Source organism: Anguilla rostrata, chromosome 2, assembly GCF_018555375.3.
Source record: "Anguilla rostrata isolate EN2019 chromosome 2, ASM1855537v3, whole genome shotgun sequence".
NCBI classification, from domain to species: Eukaryota; Metazoa; Chordata; class Actinopteri; order Anguilliformes; family Anguillidae; genus Anguilla; species Anguilla rostrata.
The window spans coordinates 56,402,230-56,416,242 of record NC_057934.1 but is presented as its reverse complement, the minus strand read 5'-3'; the positions used below and the strand labels follow the sequence as shown (position 1 = coordinate 56,416,242).

At 44.9% G+C, this 14,013-nt stretch overlaps 1 protein-coding gene across 3 annotated transcripts in view; it reads left to right on the top strand.

The window, feature by feature from the left end:
- The window catches only part of itgb4 (integrin, beta 4), a 28,481-nt gene extending 14,487 nt beyond the window's left edge, over positions 1-13,994 (top strand). For 2 of the 3 annotated variants that reach the window (XM_064323267.1, XM_064323268.1), the window contains exons 22-42: positions 87-145; positions 380-403; positions 963-1,111; positions 1,231-1,410; positions 1,738-1,886; positions 2,056-2,263; positions 2,573-2,890; positions 3,089-3,246; positions 3,426-3,606; positions 3,875-4,012; positions 4,175-4,357; positions 5,252-5,380; positions 7,074-7,259; positions 8,447-8,605; positions 9,397-9,513; positions 10,170-10,319; positions 10,808-10,996; positions 11,124-11,279; positions 11,660-11,824; positions 12,031-12,150; positions 12,296-13,994. In XM_064323267.1, coding sequence (XP_064179337.1) covers positions 87-145; positions 380-403; positions 963-1,111; positions 1,231-1,410; positions 1,738-1,886; positions 2,056-2,263; positions 2,573-2,890; positions 3,089-3,246; positions 3,426-3,606; positions 3,875-4,012; positions 4,175-4,357; positions 5,252-5,380; positions 7,074-7,259; positions 8,447-8,605; positions 9,397-9,513; positions 10,170-10,319; positions 10,808-10,996; positions 11,124-11,279; positions 11,660-11,824; positions 12,031-12,150; positions 12,296-12,432 — 3,255 coding nt within the window. In that variant the 3' untranslated portion in view covers positions 12,433-13,994. The remainder of the gene's footprint in view (positions 1-86; positions 146-379; positions 404-962; positions 1,112-1,230; positions 1,411-1,737; positions 1,887-2,055; positions 2,264-2,572; positions 2,891-3,088; positions 3,247-3,425; positions 3,607-3,874; positions 4,013-4,174; positions 4,358-5,251; positions 5,381-7,073; positions 7,260-8,446; positions 8,606-9,396; positions 9,514-10,169; positions 10,320-10,807; positions 10,997-11,123; positions 11,280-11,659; positions 11,825-12,030; positions 12,151-12,295) is intronic. The other variant, XM_064323269.1, reaches the window with a different exon arrangement.
- The last annotated feature ends 19 nt before the right edge of the window (positions 13,995-14,013 follow it).

Here is a 14,013-nt window from a genome sequence, read left to right as displayed (position 1 = left end):
CTTTACTGTGTACTGATAGTTTTGTGGAGGGCGCCTCCTTTGGTGACTCCCTGGAATGACTATACTGTGCCTTCTCCATATTGCAGCTTAATGACATCTACAAGCAGATCCCTGGTGCTCAGAAGGTTCAAAAGACCAAATTCAGGTGAAGTGACTGTGGCTTTTTTTAGGATGAGACAATGCATAAACCCTTACAGTGTGGTGATCTGTGATAGACTTGTAGCCCGGTTAGAAAAACCTTCACCAACACTAACCTTTGAGGATGGTTCCATCTCATACTTTGCTGTTTATTTTTATTCCATTTTCAGTATTCAGTTAACAAGGATTATTCTTGTTTTCTATGTTTTATCTGACATACTGAATTTTTCTTCTCTTTTAGGACCCAGCCCAATGCTGGAAAAAGGTAATGGTACATTTACTGTAAAAGAATACAAAAAGTGTACTAAATGCGCTAAACAAAAACATTAAAAACTTTTAAATATAATATATAGTATGAAGAGAATATTGTGTACAATTTAGAATACAATCAAAGTATACAAAATGTGAGTAATAGGCCTTTAAAAAGTCAGTTTATTGGTTTTGCTAAAAAAAAAACCAAACAAACATAAGAACAGAACAGAATAAACTTTTGACTGGAAGCTAAATTCATGAAAGTGCAGTCTTGTTTTTGTTTCATTTATAGGATGTGGGAGACAAATTATGTTGTTATAAAAAATGCAAATTTTAGATTTTGTGCAAAATTTTGCCATATGTCAAATAAGCTTTGAAACTTAATAGAAGCATAGGCAATGACCAATGGAGAAACAAATCAGCCAAATTAAGAACAGACAGGCAAGAGAATAATCAAATGAACAGTAACTATGGCTATGTATATGATTTTGACTATGACTATAACAAGGACCATGTAGTCAAATGTAGTCACAGTCTTTACCCTTACCTGCCTCTCCACTTCCCTCCTTTAGGCAGAACAACACCATTGTGGACACAGTTCTTTCAGCACCCCGCTCCACGTACCCTGACATTGTCAAACTGACTGAGAAGCAGGTCCAAGCCGCTAACTTTGGGGACCTGAAAGTTGTTCCCGGCTACTACACTGTGGCCACAGACAGAGGTTAGATCCCATCTCCAGGTGCACACACGGTTCCCTTGCGCTTGGCAACAGGGAGAACAGGCTGCTCCCATGCGTTTGCTCTTTCCCCTCACGGTCTCTGCCCGAATCTGCTTCTGTAGAGGCAACAGGAGCCGTGGAGATGCAGGAGGGCATAGAGTTGGTGGACGTACGCGTGCCTCTCTTCGTCAAGGATGAAGATGACGATAAGAAGCAGCTGAAGGTGGAGGCCTTGGACGTTCCCCTGGGCATTGCTGAGATCGGCCGCCGCTTTGTCGACATCACTATAATCAAGGAGCACGGTGAGAGCCGTCTCTGAACTCTTAATCATCTCAGCCGACCCCGGCTGTGGGCCTAGCTAAAGCACATTTCTGCTCCCTGCACATTTATCTTACATTCATACAAAGCATTACTTGATGTACTATTGACAAAAAAATTATAAGTGAAGTAACATGTGGTTCTGATTTGGATTACTCTAAGCCATTGGAATTGCTGAAGCATGTGCACAATGAATGATTATCAGTGGGTGGTGCCACCTGGTGACCTCTGGTGCCCCCTGGTGCCTGATGTTGTGCCAGCACTATGTGTGTTTGAGAACCTTAACACAGTGTGCTCATTCTCCTCTCCAGCAAAGAGTGTCCTGACCTTCCTGCAGCCTTCCTACACCTATAGCCGGCTGGATGGGGTGGCAAACATCCCCATCAACCGTGAGATCATCGAGGATGGGCGCACGCAGGTCACGTATCGTACCCGTGACCTCACTGCCAGGGATAATAAGGTAACTCACTCCATGCCATCAATTTGGTTGTGTTTTTGTTTTCAACACAGTGCTTTATTGTCTCTGGCTGTTTTACTCTGGTCTTATTGCTATAGGCTGTTTTACTTTCCTGTCCTTCTCCCTCCCTCATCTGACTGGCTCTTTTTCCACCTCATGTTTGTGTCTGCAGGACTATATTGGAGTGGAAGGAGATCTGACCTATCAGCCAGGGGAGACCCAGAAGACCGTGCCCGTGAAGCTTCTGGAACTGGGCGAGGATGACTCCCTCCTGGGCGAAAAGCAGGTCAAGCAGTTTGTGATGGACCTGAGCAATCCGCGACAGGGCGCCAAGCTGGGAAAATACCCCCGCACCACAGTCACCATCACTGACATGCCAGGTGAGCAGAGTGAGGGCCATCTCAGTACTGCTGATTATGCACTCTTCAAAGACCCATTGCTAAGACCCATAGTTGAGAGTAGTCAATGTGTGGAATAGCCTGTTAGGTCATACCGTAGAGGCAGAAACTCTGGGCACTAATTTAGTCAGGGAATGGTAAGTATTGTGTTATGTTATGTTATGTTAAACAAAATAATGGCCATGCAAATGTAAATTAAAACTAAAATCAGGTTATCAAGGCACTTCACAGTGGTCAGTGCAGTAGGTAAAACCACCTGCCCTCTCCCCTTTGCCCCTCTGTTGAGAGCAGAGCCCAGTGTGGTGATGTTTAAGAAGGGCACGCAGAACTACACAACCTTTGACCCCAGCTACTCCGTCCCCGTCGTGCGGACGCGCAACCAGGAAAGCCCAGCCACCGTTCATTGGCGTACCCGCAAGTCCTCACGCTTCGACCTGTCGGGCATTCTCAAGTTTGCCCCTGGTGAGACAGAGAAGAACGTGGTAATTGACCCACAAGCCTATCCCAGCCCTATCAAGCCGGAAACCTTCCACCTGGAGCTGTTTGACCCGAGCAGCAATGCCACCATTGGGGAGAGGAAGACCACCCTCATCAATGTCACTGACCGTGGTGAGTGGTCATGAACTGGACATACAGTATTTTGGTCACTTAAAACCCCTGCACATCCAGAACAAAACATGGTCCTGTGCTCCTTCGGTTTATTTCTATCAACATGAATTTTCTATCAATTTTCTTTAAGCTGTTGACATAAACAAAGCTACATCCTAGGCCCTAACACGAATGCTCTGTTCACCTCCTCTCCCTCAGGGGACAACGCCATGCAGACGATGGGGTTCGTCAGCCAAGTTGCCCAGTCACCTGGGGGACGGCTTTTAGCCCCAGGTAACATCAAAGCCACTGCCACAGGACCCAAAAATATCCGTCTCAACTGGGCTGTTCCATCTGGCAACCCCCTTGGCTACAAAGTAAGACTTATGCAGCTTGCAATCTTTTTACATAAAATTATGTTATACAGCTGAATATTTACTGAAGCAATTCAGGTTAAGTATCTCTCTCTCCTGTTTATTAATGTTGGAATCTGTCCTAGAGTGGATTTCCTCTTCTGTTTGCTTAACCTTAATGAGTCTTCCATCTCTCTTCTCAGGTAAAGTACTGGATCCAAGGAGACCCCGAGGCAGATGCCCAAGTGATCGATTGCAAGACCCCGCAGGCTGAGCTGACCAACCTCTACCCATATTGTGACTATGAGATGCGTGTGTGTGCCTACAATGCACTGGGCGATGGCCACTACAGTAATGTGGTTCACTGTCAGACAAAAGAGGACGGTAAGTCAAACCCCGCTGTTGCTGTAAAGCCATGGTTGTGGGTCTCATGTATTTCTGACCATGCCTAATGATGTTTCTCTCTGGTCAAGGAAGAACTGAGTGAAACCTTTACGGCCCTGTTAATCTTTGATATTTCCTCTGTGGAAGCAAGCAAGAATGTCAAAATAGATTAAAGACTTACGTAACACCAGCAATCTCTGAAAGTATCGTTTCTGTCTGCACTTTTCACCCATGACTTTCTCTTCTCATCTCCCTCCCTCCCTTTCAGTTCCCAGCGAGCCAGGGCGTCTGGCCTTCAATGTAATCAGTCCAACTGTCACTCAACTGAGTTGGGCCGAGCCAGCTGAGACCAATGGCCTCATCACTGCCTATGAAGTCACTTACACACCCATTGATGAGGATGGCAGTAAGGGGCTTTTGGTTTTCTGCATCCTTCCCTCCATGGATGTGCATATAAATAGTTGATCTCACATATTAGCATTTTGAATAAAAACACTCTGATTGTTGCATCTCCTCCTACTGCATTGTGTAGCTGGTGACACCTTGTCTCCACTCTTGTGCATTGCAGAACCCACAGGTCAGACAAAGAAAGTGAAGATTGACAACCCCAAGAAGCGCATGCTGTTGATTGAAAACCTGCAGCCCTCACAGACATACATCTATAATGTCCGTGCTTGCAACAGTATTGGCTGGGGGCCGCACAGAGATGCCACCATTAACCTGGCCACACAGCCTAACAGGCCCATGTCCAGTAAGTCCAGTGAGAAGATTGAACAATCTATGGAGAGAAGGAAACCCCAGCAGAATAGTGTGAAGGAAATTAGAAGGCTAGTTTCTCCTTAAGTGAACAGAGTAGATGTAGAAGACAGAGCAGACCACCAGAACACTGGAAAGGCTGCTGCGAGTAGTGTAGAAGAGGAGAACTGTAGAACTGTGTGAAGACTGAAATGCAACTGAGCTCAGCATGATAGGATGCGATTTAATTATTGCAGTGGATGCATTGGATTATGCAGCAAGACAATGATTCGTAACACAGAAACAAGGCCAGATCTGAATGGCTTAAAAGAAACAAAAGGTTTGGAGTGGCCTAGTCAAAGTCTGACTTGAACCAAATAGAGATTCTGGGGCAGGACCTTAAACAAGCATTTCATGCGCAAAAACCTATCAATTTGTTTGAATTGAAGCAGTACTGCAAAGATGAGTGGGCTAAAATTTCTCTGCAGAAATGTGAAAGACTGATATCAAATTATAGGAAGCATTTGGTTGCAGTTATTGCTACTAGGTGATGCAACCAGTTATTAGGTTTAAGGGAGAAATTACTGTTTCACACGGGTGATATGGGTCTTGGAAAACTTTTTTCATGAAATAGAGGAAATGTTTTTAAAAAATGTGCTTTGTGTTTACTCAGGTTCCCTTTGACTAATATTACATCTTGTCTAAATGTCTGAAACCACTGAGTGTGTTAAATATCCAGTACTCGAGGAAATTGCGAAGGGGACAAATACTTTTTCACAGCAGGGTAAAGAGCAGCGAGGAAATAGCAGAAATGTTATCGTTAATCATGTGGCGCAATGTAATATTCAGTCGCACGTTTGTGATGGATGGTAATAATTATTCACTTTGTGTTTTTCTTACCTCTGATCAGTTCCGATCATTCCTGACATCCCCATCGTTGATGCGGAAGCAGGTGACGACTATGAAAGCTACCTGATGTACAGCAATGAGGTCTTGCGTTCCCCAGGTGACAGCAAGAGGCCCAGTGTGGCTGATGAAGGTTGGTATAGTTCCCTGTTTATACACCACAAATACACCTACAGTATAACACTATGTCACATTATAACACTATAATATCTTATAGCCTGCTAATCTGTAGTTTGTGCCACACTTTGGCCTGATTTACCATACTATTTTCAGTATGCATTACAGTATATTTGAATACATTTTATAAAATATCTGATATGCTGACTGGATATGGATGTTTCCTGCATTAAGGCACACCACATACCCATTTGGCATTCTGTGCAGTGTCCATAGCGCCTCCAATACACGTGGTAGGGTGTGTGGCATAGTACTACTAAATGGTCTGGAAATGTAGCACTTTTGTAGAAAAAATCTGCGATGTGGTGAGGAACAGGTGAGTTTCTGAGTAAAGTTTCAAGTGACTGGCAGCTACAAGCCTGGAACCTTAGTGTCTGTTTTCCATCTCCATCAGTCATTATTTGCTAAAGCACAATCACAGCATACAAGATGACTGAGAAGACAGATACAGAAGAGCACAAATAAAAAAAGCTGTATCACTGTTGCAACTTACAGATACATTCCATTCCCCAACAGCAGATTGAAGTCTCTAAGTTGAAAGTTTTGTCATTTTTTGCGTGGATTCAGCAGGTTTGAAATGATGCCTCACACTGTCTTCTTCCATGATTTCAGTCCTGATTTCTCAGCTTCTTTTCAGTATTCAAATGTCTTCATGCTGGAGTTTTGCCACCCAACCACAAAAGAGTTCCTTCATATAAATTAGGAAACTTCTGAACATGCTGTTGAATTGAGGCTCCTTGTACGGTTACACACTCATGTCCTTGGTTTTTATGTGGCCACACCTCCGTCAGAGTCCAGGATTGTAATGAATGAAGGTCCTCATTCTGCCACTCAGGCCCTACCAGCCTCCTCCTCTCCATTTCACATTCCCCCAAATTATGCCCTCCTGCCCTGCTTAGCTAAAAGCCAACTACCCAGCCAGCCCAACCCATCAACCCCCCACCATGCTTGCTTGCTTTCCTTGAAAAAGGCTTGCGCTGGAAATATGTTCAGCTGGTTGGTGAGGACCTGGACCTTCGCAAGGTTTCCTGGAAGCTGCCAGCTGATATCATCCCCCACCGACTCAGCACTGACACAGAGGGCAGCGATGAGCCACCACACCCTCCTCGTGCCCAGACCCCGCTTCAAGGTGAAGACCAACCTGGTAGACGCATGCCAGCCTCTGCCAAGCCTCCAGCTCAATGCCAGCGCGCACCCTTGTGCTCCCCCAGCCTCTTTTCTTTGCAGACTAGCCTGCCGGATCGCAGTGCTAGTCTGCTGCTCTTTCCGGCCTCTCCCTCGTGACTTGCCAAGTCAAAGCAGGGATCTTGCCGGCATCAACTGCTCCAGACCAGTTGATGATGGAGGAATCTCCATAGATGGCTGCACCTCTCTCCCCCCAACCCCCATCCCCTCGCTGGAGCAGAACTGGGAAGGAGGAGGCTTCTAGTTTTAGCACTGCTGTCCCACAAATATAAAGGCTTAGCGCTGCTGTAGCATTGGTGATACGTCCGTGCGGAGGAGGTTGTGTGGCCTTATTGTGTGCGTTGTCTTGTTGGTTTTTTTGCTTTGGTTTTTCTTTTGTTGTTTTGTTGGTGCAGCGTTGCTTCCCTCCCTTCCGGACCCGCCAGCCTGAGTGTTCATTCTGTCACTGATGTTGTGTTTTACAGATCAGTTCATGAATGGGAGATGGGATCAGAGTTTCTTGTACCCCGGAGCCTCAAGTTCAATGACGCGCAACATTTCATCCTCCAGCCACACCCAGGTCTCCCCCCTCTCCCAGCTTAGCCCCAGCTATCACGGAGGAGGGGGCAGCATGAACATAAATACCACCACCACTTACTTATCTGGACAAGGTAACCTAGCCTAAAGGCATTCACCGTTATTTTCCTTATAAATCAGAACCCCCCAGCAGCTTGATTTGAGAACTCATGATCTATGATAAATGAGGCCTTCTGCTTCATTACATTCATAGTTTATAACTAGCTGGCAGGTTCCCATCAGATCATTTCTGCAACAGCACTGCCGTTTCCTGTCTTATTATCCTTTGGTATTGCTCCGTTCCCTAAATTAGGTCTGTAGAAGATTCTGTCAACATGGCCTGATGTTGACTAGGGTTGAGTCTTTCATCTTTTGGAAACGCATTCAGTGTGCTTTTTCCAAGAAGAGAAAAGTAATTGTTTACTTATTTAGCCTTGCCCTCTATGATCTTGCCTGCTAAACGTCCAGGTGAAAGTTAACTGGCTAATTTTTAATCCCTTGATTGAACATTATCAGGTAACTGGAGTAACTTGCAACTGAACCCATCGCCATTTCCTTCTGTGTGCAGGGGCTGTTATTTGCAACTCATTGCTCAAGAATGCTGACAAGATAGATAGAAGGAGGGAATATGTCGGCCACTTAATGGCAGAACATAGTTCTGTAATACAAGAAAGCACCCCATGCTGTATACTACTGCTTGTGTGCTATGTGTCTTCATGTTCCATGTTCGCTTAAGCTATTTCCTCACTCAGAGTTCCATTCAGTTACCAGCAACTTAACTTAAAAACGTAAACTCTGAGAGCTGAGATTGATGCTTGAAACACTTATCCTGTGCATTAGCCTGCTTTCTCAATGTGTGCCTTCAGCCTTCTAATGACATCAGGCTGATGACTGAATCAGCAGCACCAGTTTTGAACAGCAGGCAGAGACCTAGCTGCTCACCGCAAAGTTCAGAATCAGCCCTGATGGCCAGAATACCTGGGGACAGAATCTGAACCCATTCCAGTGAATAATTAGGTGTTTGTAATAGTTTGCGATATAATAGGTCAGAGGCAGTAAGGAGCATGATTCCAGATCTTAGCGCTCTGCAGGTCACTTGAGGTTGCCGTGTTGAGAGACTCTCGGGGAATATTAATTTTGAATCAGCCTCCTTCATCAAGTGGCTAAAATAGCAGAGTCAGCCAAACTCCCATGCAGTGATAGCTGACTCAGCTTTACCACCATTCACAATTCATTTTCTCCTGCTAACACCCGCCTGCTCTCCCTGTCTCCTCTCCATCAGGGAAACCCATCTCAAGCAAACAGGGAGTGACGAAAGTCGGTGGGTTGCGCACGGAGGAAGTGGTGATGAGGAAACGCTCTGAGAGGGGTTACTATGACAGTGATGGTGTGCGAGACTCCATCGTAATGGCGGACATACCTGAGTTCCCAGAGAGTCTAGGTACTATGTGCTCCCTAAATCTTAAAGGTTAAGGGTGGGGGATCCATGTTTGCTTTATTTCTTTCTCTCCTCTGCAAACTAACATCCTGAAAGAGTCTTGGGGTAAATTACAACATCTTGGCCATAGTTTTTGAATCTTTCATAATTCATTACACTCAGCCATATTATACACTGTAACAGCATGTTTGAGGTGAGATAGACTTTCTTCCTCATTTTTCTTGTACTTTTTATTAGGTTCATTGAAAACATACGTTTCTCCTAACTGTATTTTTGGTACTGCACTCCATGACAGTTTTTCTTCCTCCCTTACTGCCGCTGTTTGCAGAAAGTTAAAGTGCAAACACAATTACTCGCCTCACAGAACAAATATTTTCCTATGGGGAGTTACAACAGCAGAGAGGAAGTTCAAAACTACCAGATGTGAGATAAGGCAGTTATCTCACTGTATGGCAATAAAATTTTGAAAGAAAGAGATATTTTTCTTTTTTGTGCATGGGGGTCAAGTGGCCTCATGGATAGGGGGCTTTTTGGTTTTTCGAGTCATGCGTGCTTTGCTCATTGCTCCTGCGAGACCTCTCTGCTGACTGCTGCTCATTTCCTCCCCTACTCTCCCATCTTTTTTTGCACACTACCCTTATTTCAATTCCAACCCACTCCCCACCCTTCACCTCTTCTTAATTCCTCTCCTACGACCAACCCTTCTTCACTCCATGCCCCCTTAACCTCCCCTTGCCCTCCCCTGCCCTCCCCTCTCCCTCCTCTGTCCTGCTTCCTGCTCCCTGCTATCTCAGGTGTGTCTGGCTACAGCAAGACGCTGGTGAACTACAGCGTGGGTCAGAGCGGCAGGGCGCGCACGCAGTCTGAAGACGTCAACGACGCACTGCAGAACCTGGATAGGGTGCTCCAGGGTGAGTGCACACAGCCCATTACAGCCCTCTCAGAGAATGCACTCCTGCCCAAAGCAGGGTTAGCCTCAGGGACACAGGGAGATATCACAGCAACAGTGCTAACTGAGCTGTACATTTGAAATGAAGGTGAAATTGATTATATGTTGTACTTTTGGACAGGGTGAACAGCATTTTGGAAAACAAAACATTGTGAAAGAGTGGATGAAATAATCTTTGTGATTCTGTTATTTTTATACCGAAACATAAATCTTATTTATTTTTACACTCATTTATTCTTGCAAAATTTTGGTAAAATTTTATTTAGGTAATTTATTTAAACTGGAGAGAGTGCGAGGGTCAGTAATGGGCTATGTGTCGCTGGACCTGTCTGTGTAGTTTCACATATTTTTTTTGTGTGTTTCCATTTATTGTGAATATGCTGGGTGTGTGTGTGTGTGTGCTTATGTATACATACCTGTGTGTATGTGTTTTCAACTTTGTCTGTGGGTCTGTGAACACATGTATATGTCTCGTGGAGTTTTGTGTTCATATGTGTCAGTTTGTTCTGTGTATCACCAGTACCCAAGCTTGCCATTGTGAGTGTGTGCTGTCCCCGCAGTCAATGTGTCCTTCCCTCTCCTCTCTTGCTCTAACCCTGCCTGTGCCCTGCTGCTCAGACCCCAGGCTGACCCCAGGAGTCCCAGACACACCCACTCGGCTGGTTTTCTCTGCCCTGGGACCTACTGCCCTCAAAGTCAGTTGGCAGGAGCCTCATTGTGAAAGAGATGTCCTGGGCTACTGCGTCCTTTACCAACTGCTCAGTGGAGGTTAGTGCTGTGGGATTGAGGTAGAACTCATTGCCTCTATCTTTCACCATGTTTTTATTTAGCTCTTTAGAATTCCTTATTTGTTTGAATGGTACGTTTTCTTTATCTTTTATGCTGAAAGCTTGTAAAATGGCATTTTTGTAAAAGAAAGATTGTGCAAGGCTACCTAAGACTATGCCTTGGTTTAGAGTTAACTGCCCCTGTTAGTGTACTCCAGTGGTATCCAACCCTGTACCTGGAGATCTGCCATCTTGTATGTTTTCACTTCAACCCTAATTTGGCACACCTGACTCAACTAATTAACAGCTCAATAGGATCTATTGCTGTTGAATTGATGTGTGTTAGGGTTGGAGTGAAAACCTACAGGATGGTAGATCTCCAGGAACAGGGTTGGTTACCACTGGTGTACTGTATGTCCTACTTTCCAAGTAGTGGCAGAGGACTCAAAGCACAAAGAATTTTTGTAACCTTCCTAACTTTTCCTTCAGGTGAGGTGAAGCGTATCGAGGTGCCCAGCACTGCAGGGAATTCTGTGGTGGTAAAAGACCTCCTGCCCAATCACTCCTACATCTTCAAGGTCAAAGCACAGAGCCAGGAAGGCTGGGGTCCCGAAAGAGAGGGCGTGATCACAATTGAATCTGCCGTGGATCCCAAGAGTCCCCTCAGCCCTGTGCCAGGTGACGCCCCCCTCCCCTCTTTCTCCCTTGCTCACACGCTTTCATCTCCTTTGTGATCCTTTTCCTCCCTTCCAACCCAGTTCTTCTGTACCGTTTTCCATAACGCGGCACTCCTCCTCTTGTCCAGGATCCCCGTTCACCCTCAGCACCCCCAGTGCCCCCGGTCCCCTGGTGTTCACTGCCCTCAGCCCCGAGGCCCTGCAGCTCAGCTGGGACAAACCACGCAAGCCCAACGGGGACATCCTGGGCTACATGGTCACCTGCGAACAACTGCATGGGGGAGGTGAGGCCTGCTGGGCCGGATGAGCGTTTCACTCCATCAGTCAGTTGTTTTGTTCAACAGCTTTTCTACTTTTTCTTTGGGAAAATAAATCAGTCATTTCAGCGGCAGCCTTCCACAGCAATACTGGGACAGTCTTACAAACTCTTACATCATCAAGTGAAACATTTTATGAAACTCTCCCTCTGTCAGGCCTCTTAGTACAAAGCATATTCCCATCAGACTCATACATAGACAGTATCTGTTGAAGTGAGTTTGTACTTGTGTTTGAAACTGTGTAATTTCTCCTGCACTCACTGATAGGTCTCACCCTTCCTTGGGCCACAATGCACAGGGCATGTCTATGATGTCTGATTGTCCCTTGGGTGGCTCTCCATTTGCAGGTGATGTCCGCTCCTTCCAGGTGAGCGGAGACAACGCAGAGACCAGCCTGACTGTGTCTGACCTGACTGAGAATGTGCCCTATAAGTTTAAAGTCCAGGCCAGAACCACACAGGGCTTCGGTCCTGAGAGAGAGGGCATCATCACCATCGAGTCCCAGGATGGAGGTATCCTCATGACATAGTTTTCAGCACTGATTTCTCTGTCCACAGCTGAACTTAGCAAAACTTGTGAATGTTACTTGTTAAATGCTGTAATAGAAAATGTGAATGAGGGTAGCCCTCTAAAACCATTACTTTTTCTGTGTGATGTTTCAACCCAAGTGAATTTTAATTAGGTGGGTAACATACTCTATTCATTCCCCTCTCCCTAGGTAACTTGTCCCAATTCAGCAGTCAGGCAATGACAAGGAGAGACGTGTTCCATCTTCCAGGAGAGATCAGTACTCGTACCAATGTCACTCACACCACATTTGACGACCCCTTTTTAACAGGTACAGTGATCTCTATCTTTACCGCTCTGTCACGAGAAACAGCTAGTGCTAACTGTCTTATGACCTCAGCTGCTCCTGGTAAAGCAGCTTATCAGCCTCTGCAGCATGCACACAGACTCACTTACACTTTTGGCTCTTTCACCAGATGGAATGATGATGTCCACGCAGCACACAGAGACCAGGGGCACAGTGACCCGACATGTCACCAAAGAGGTGGTGAGCAGGGGCGTTGTGTCAGGAACCAGCATGACCAAAATGGTGGAGAAGTTCTACGAGGCCTGAGGACTCAGAGCCCTCCAGAGTGAAGCGCGAACCTGCGGCCTCCGCAGCAGATCATTACCAGCCGTCTCTCCCGAGGAAGGAGGGGGAGGGGGAATCTCTGAAATCCTCAGTCCTCTCTGTCTGTTACACCCAGAGGAAACCTTGGCATTGGCCCCCTGCTCTGGGATTTCTCTTCATATCTCACCGTTACTTATATTTCTGTCTTCTCTAATGGGGGTGTGGGGGAAACATTTGCATGAGTTCTATCACTCTCAAAAAGAGCTTCCTTCAAGGGTAATGTTTGACCCTGGATTTGTAATGGCCCGTTACTCAGTCTCGCTGAGGCACTGGATTAGCCTGTCCAGGTTATGAGACGGGTCACTCTGACACTGCCCTTGTGAGATTAGCTGTGTGGCGGAGCCCTGGAGGTGGAGGACCTATCAGGCAGACGCAGAAAGCGAGGTCCTGAGCTGGAGGAGTTCCAAAAATACAACACTGGAGAGGGCCTCTTCAGAGTTATTACCTCCCAACATCACAGTGATTCATGTTTTAATTTCTAGCTGTGCTGCAGTCTCTGCTCAGTGATCCTGTAAGGATAGCCATTAAAACGTACCCTGATTTCAGTCTCTCTGAAGCCGTCTGAAATGAAAGACAGAAGTCCCTTTTGATCCATTTAAAACCGAAGCTGCCTTTACCACCGTAAGTCCCAATTCTCATACCAAATAACTCAGCTGGCTTTTTAGAATTATAACTAGATGCTTTTTTAGAATGGAATATTGCAGTGTTTCTGACTGTTGCATTATACAATTAAAAAATTTATTTTTCTAAATTCTTGAATGACGTCTCAGAAAAGGGAATTTTATAGCTCTTAATTTTTTTTTGTATATAAGTATGACATTTTTAATTATGTTAAGTAAAGCTTGGGGGCCATGCATCCTTGTGAAATACTGTTTGTATTTACTTTGATTGACTATTTTACATTGTCTATATTGTCAGTGTTCTCCTGGGATATTTAAGTGGAGTAGTTCTGAAATCAATATGTTGTAGTAACTGATACAGCATTCTGCCAATTGCCAATGCAGTAGTGCAGATTCACAAGATAAAATTGCACATTCACACTTTTAACCAGCATGTTGGTTAAGTATCATTGCTTTAGCAAAAATATCTATATATCCATATATATTCTGACGAAAGATTGTATTTTCATGACACATATGGCTACATTGCTTTCTGTTACTCTGCTAAAGTCACTAACTGCCAAAAACCTTCAGTATGCTCAACATTTTAAAAAAACACAGAGGAAGACCCATTTCTGAATGTCATATAGTAAAAATATATAGGCAAGTTAGCAGCAGTCTGCATTTGACTTAAGTTGTGTTTGCTATCCCACCAACATTTCACTTGAATACCAAAAACCCAAGGGTAAAACATGTATTATTTTATTTTAATTTGCAATAAAATACAGTTATAATTGATTTTGTACACTGAAATATCTACATATTCTCTTCTGTGAATTTGGTTTTTATTAAGCATGTCAAATATATTGCACTTGTAATAAAAACGATTGTGTGCTTTTAACAAGAGTTGCTGTTTACTGTCTTT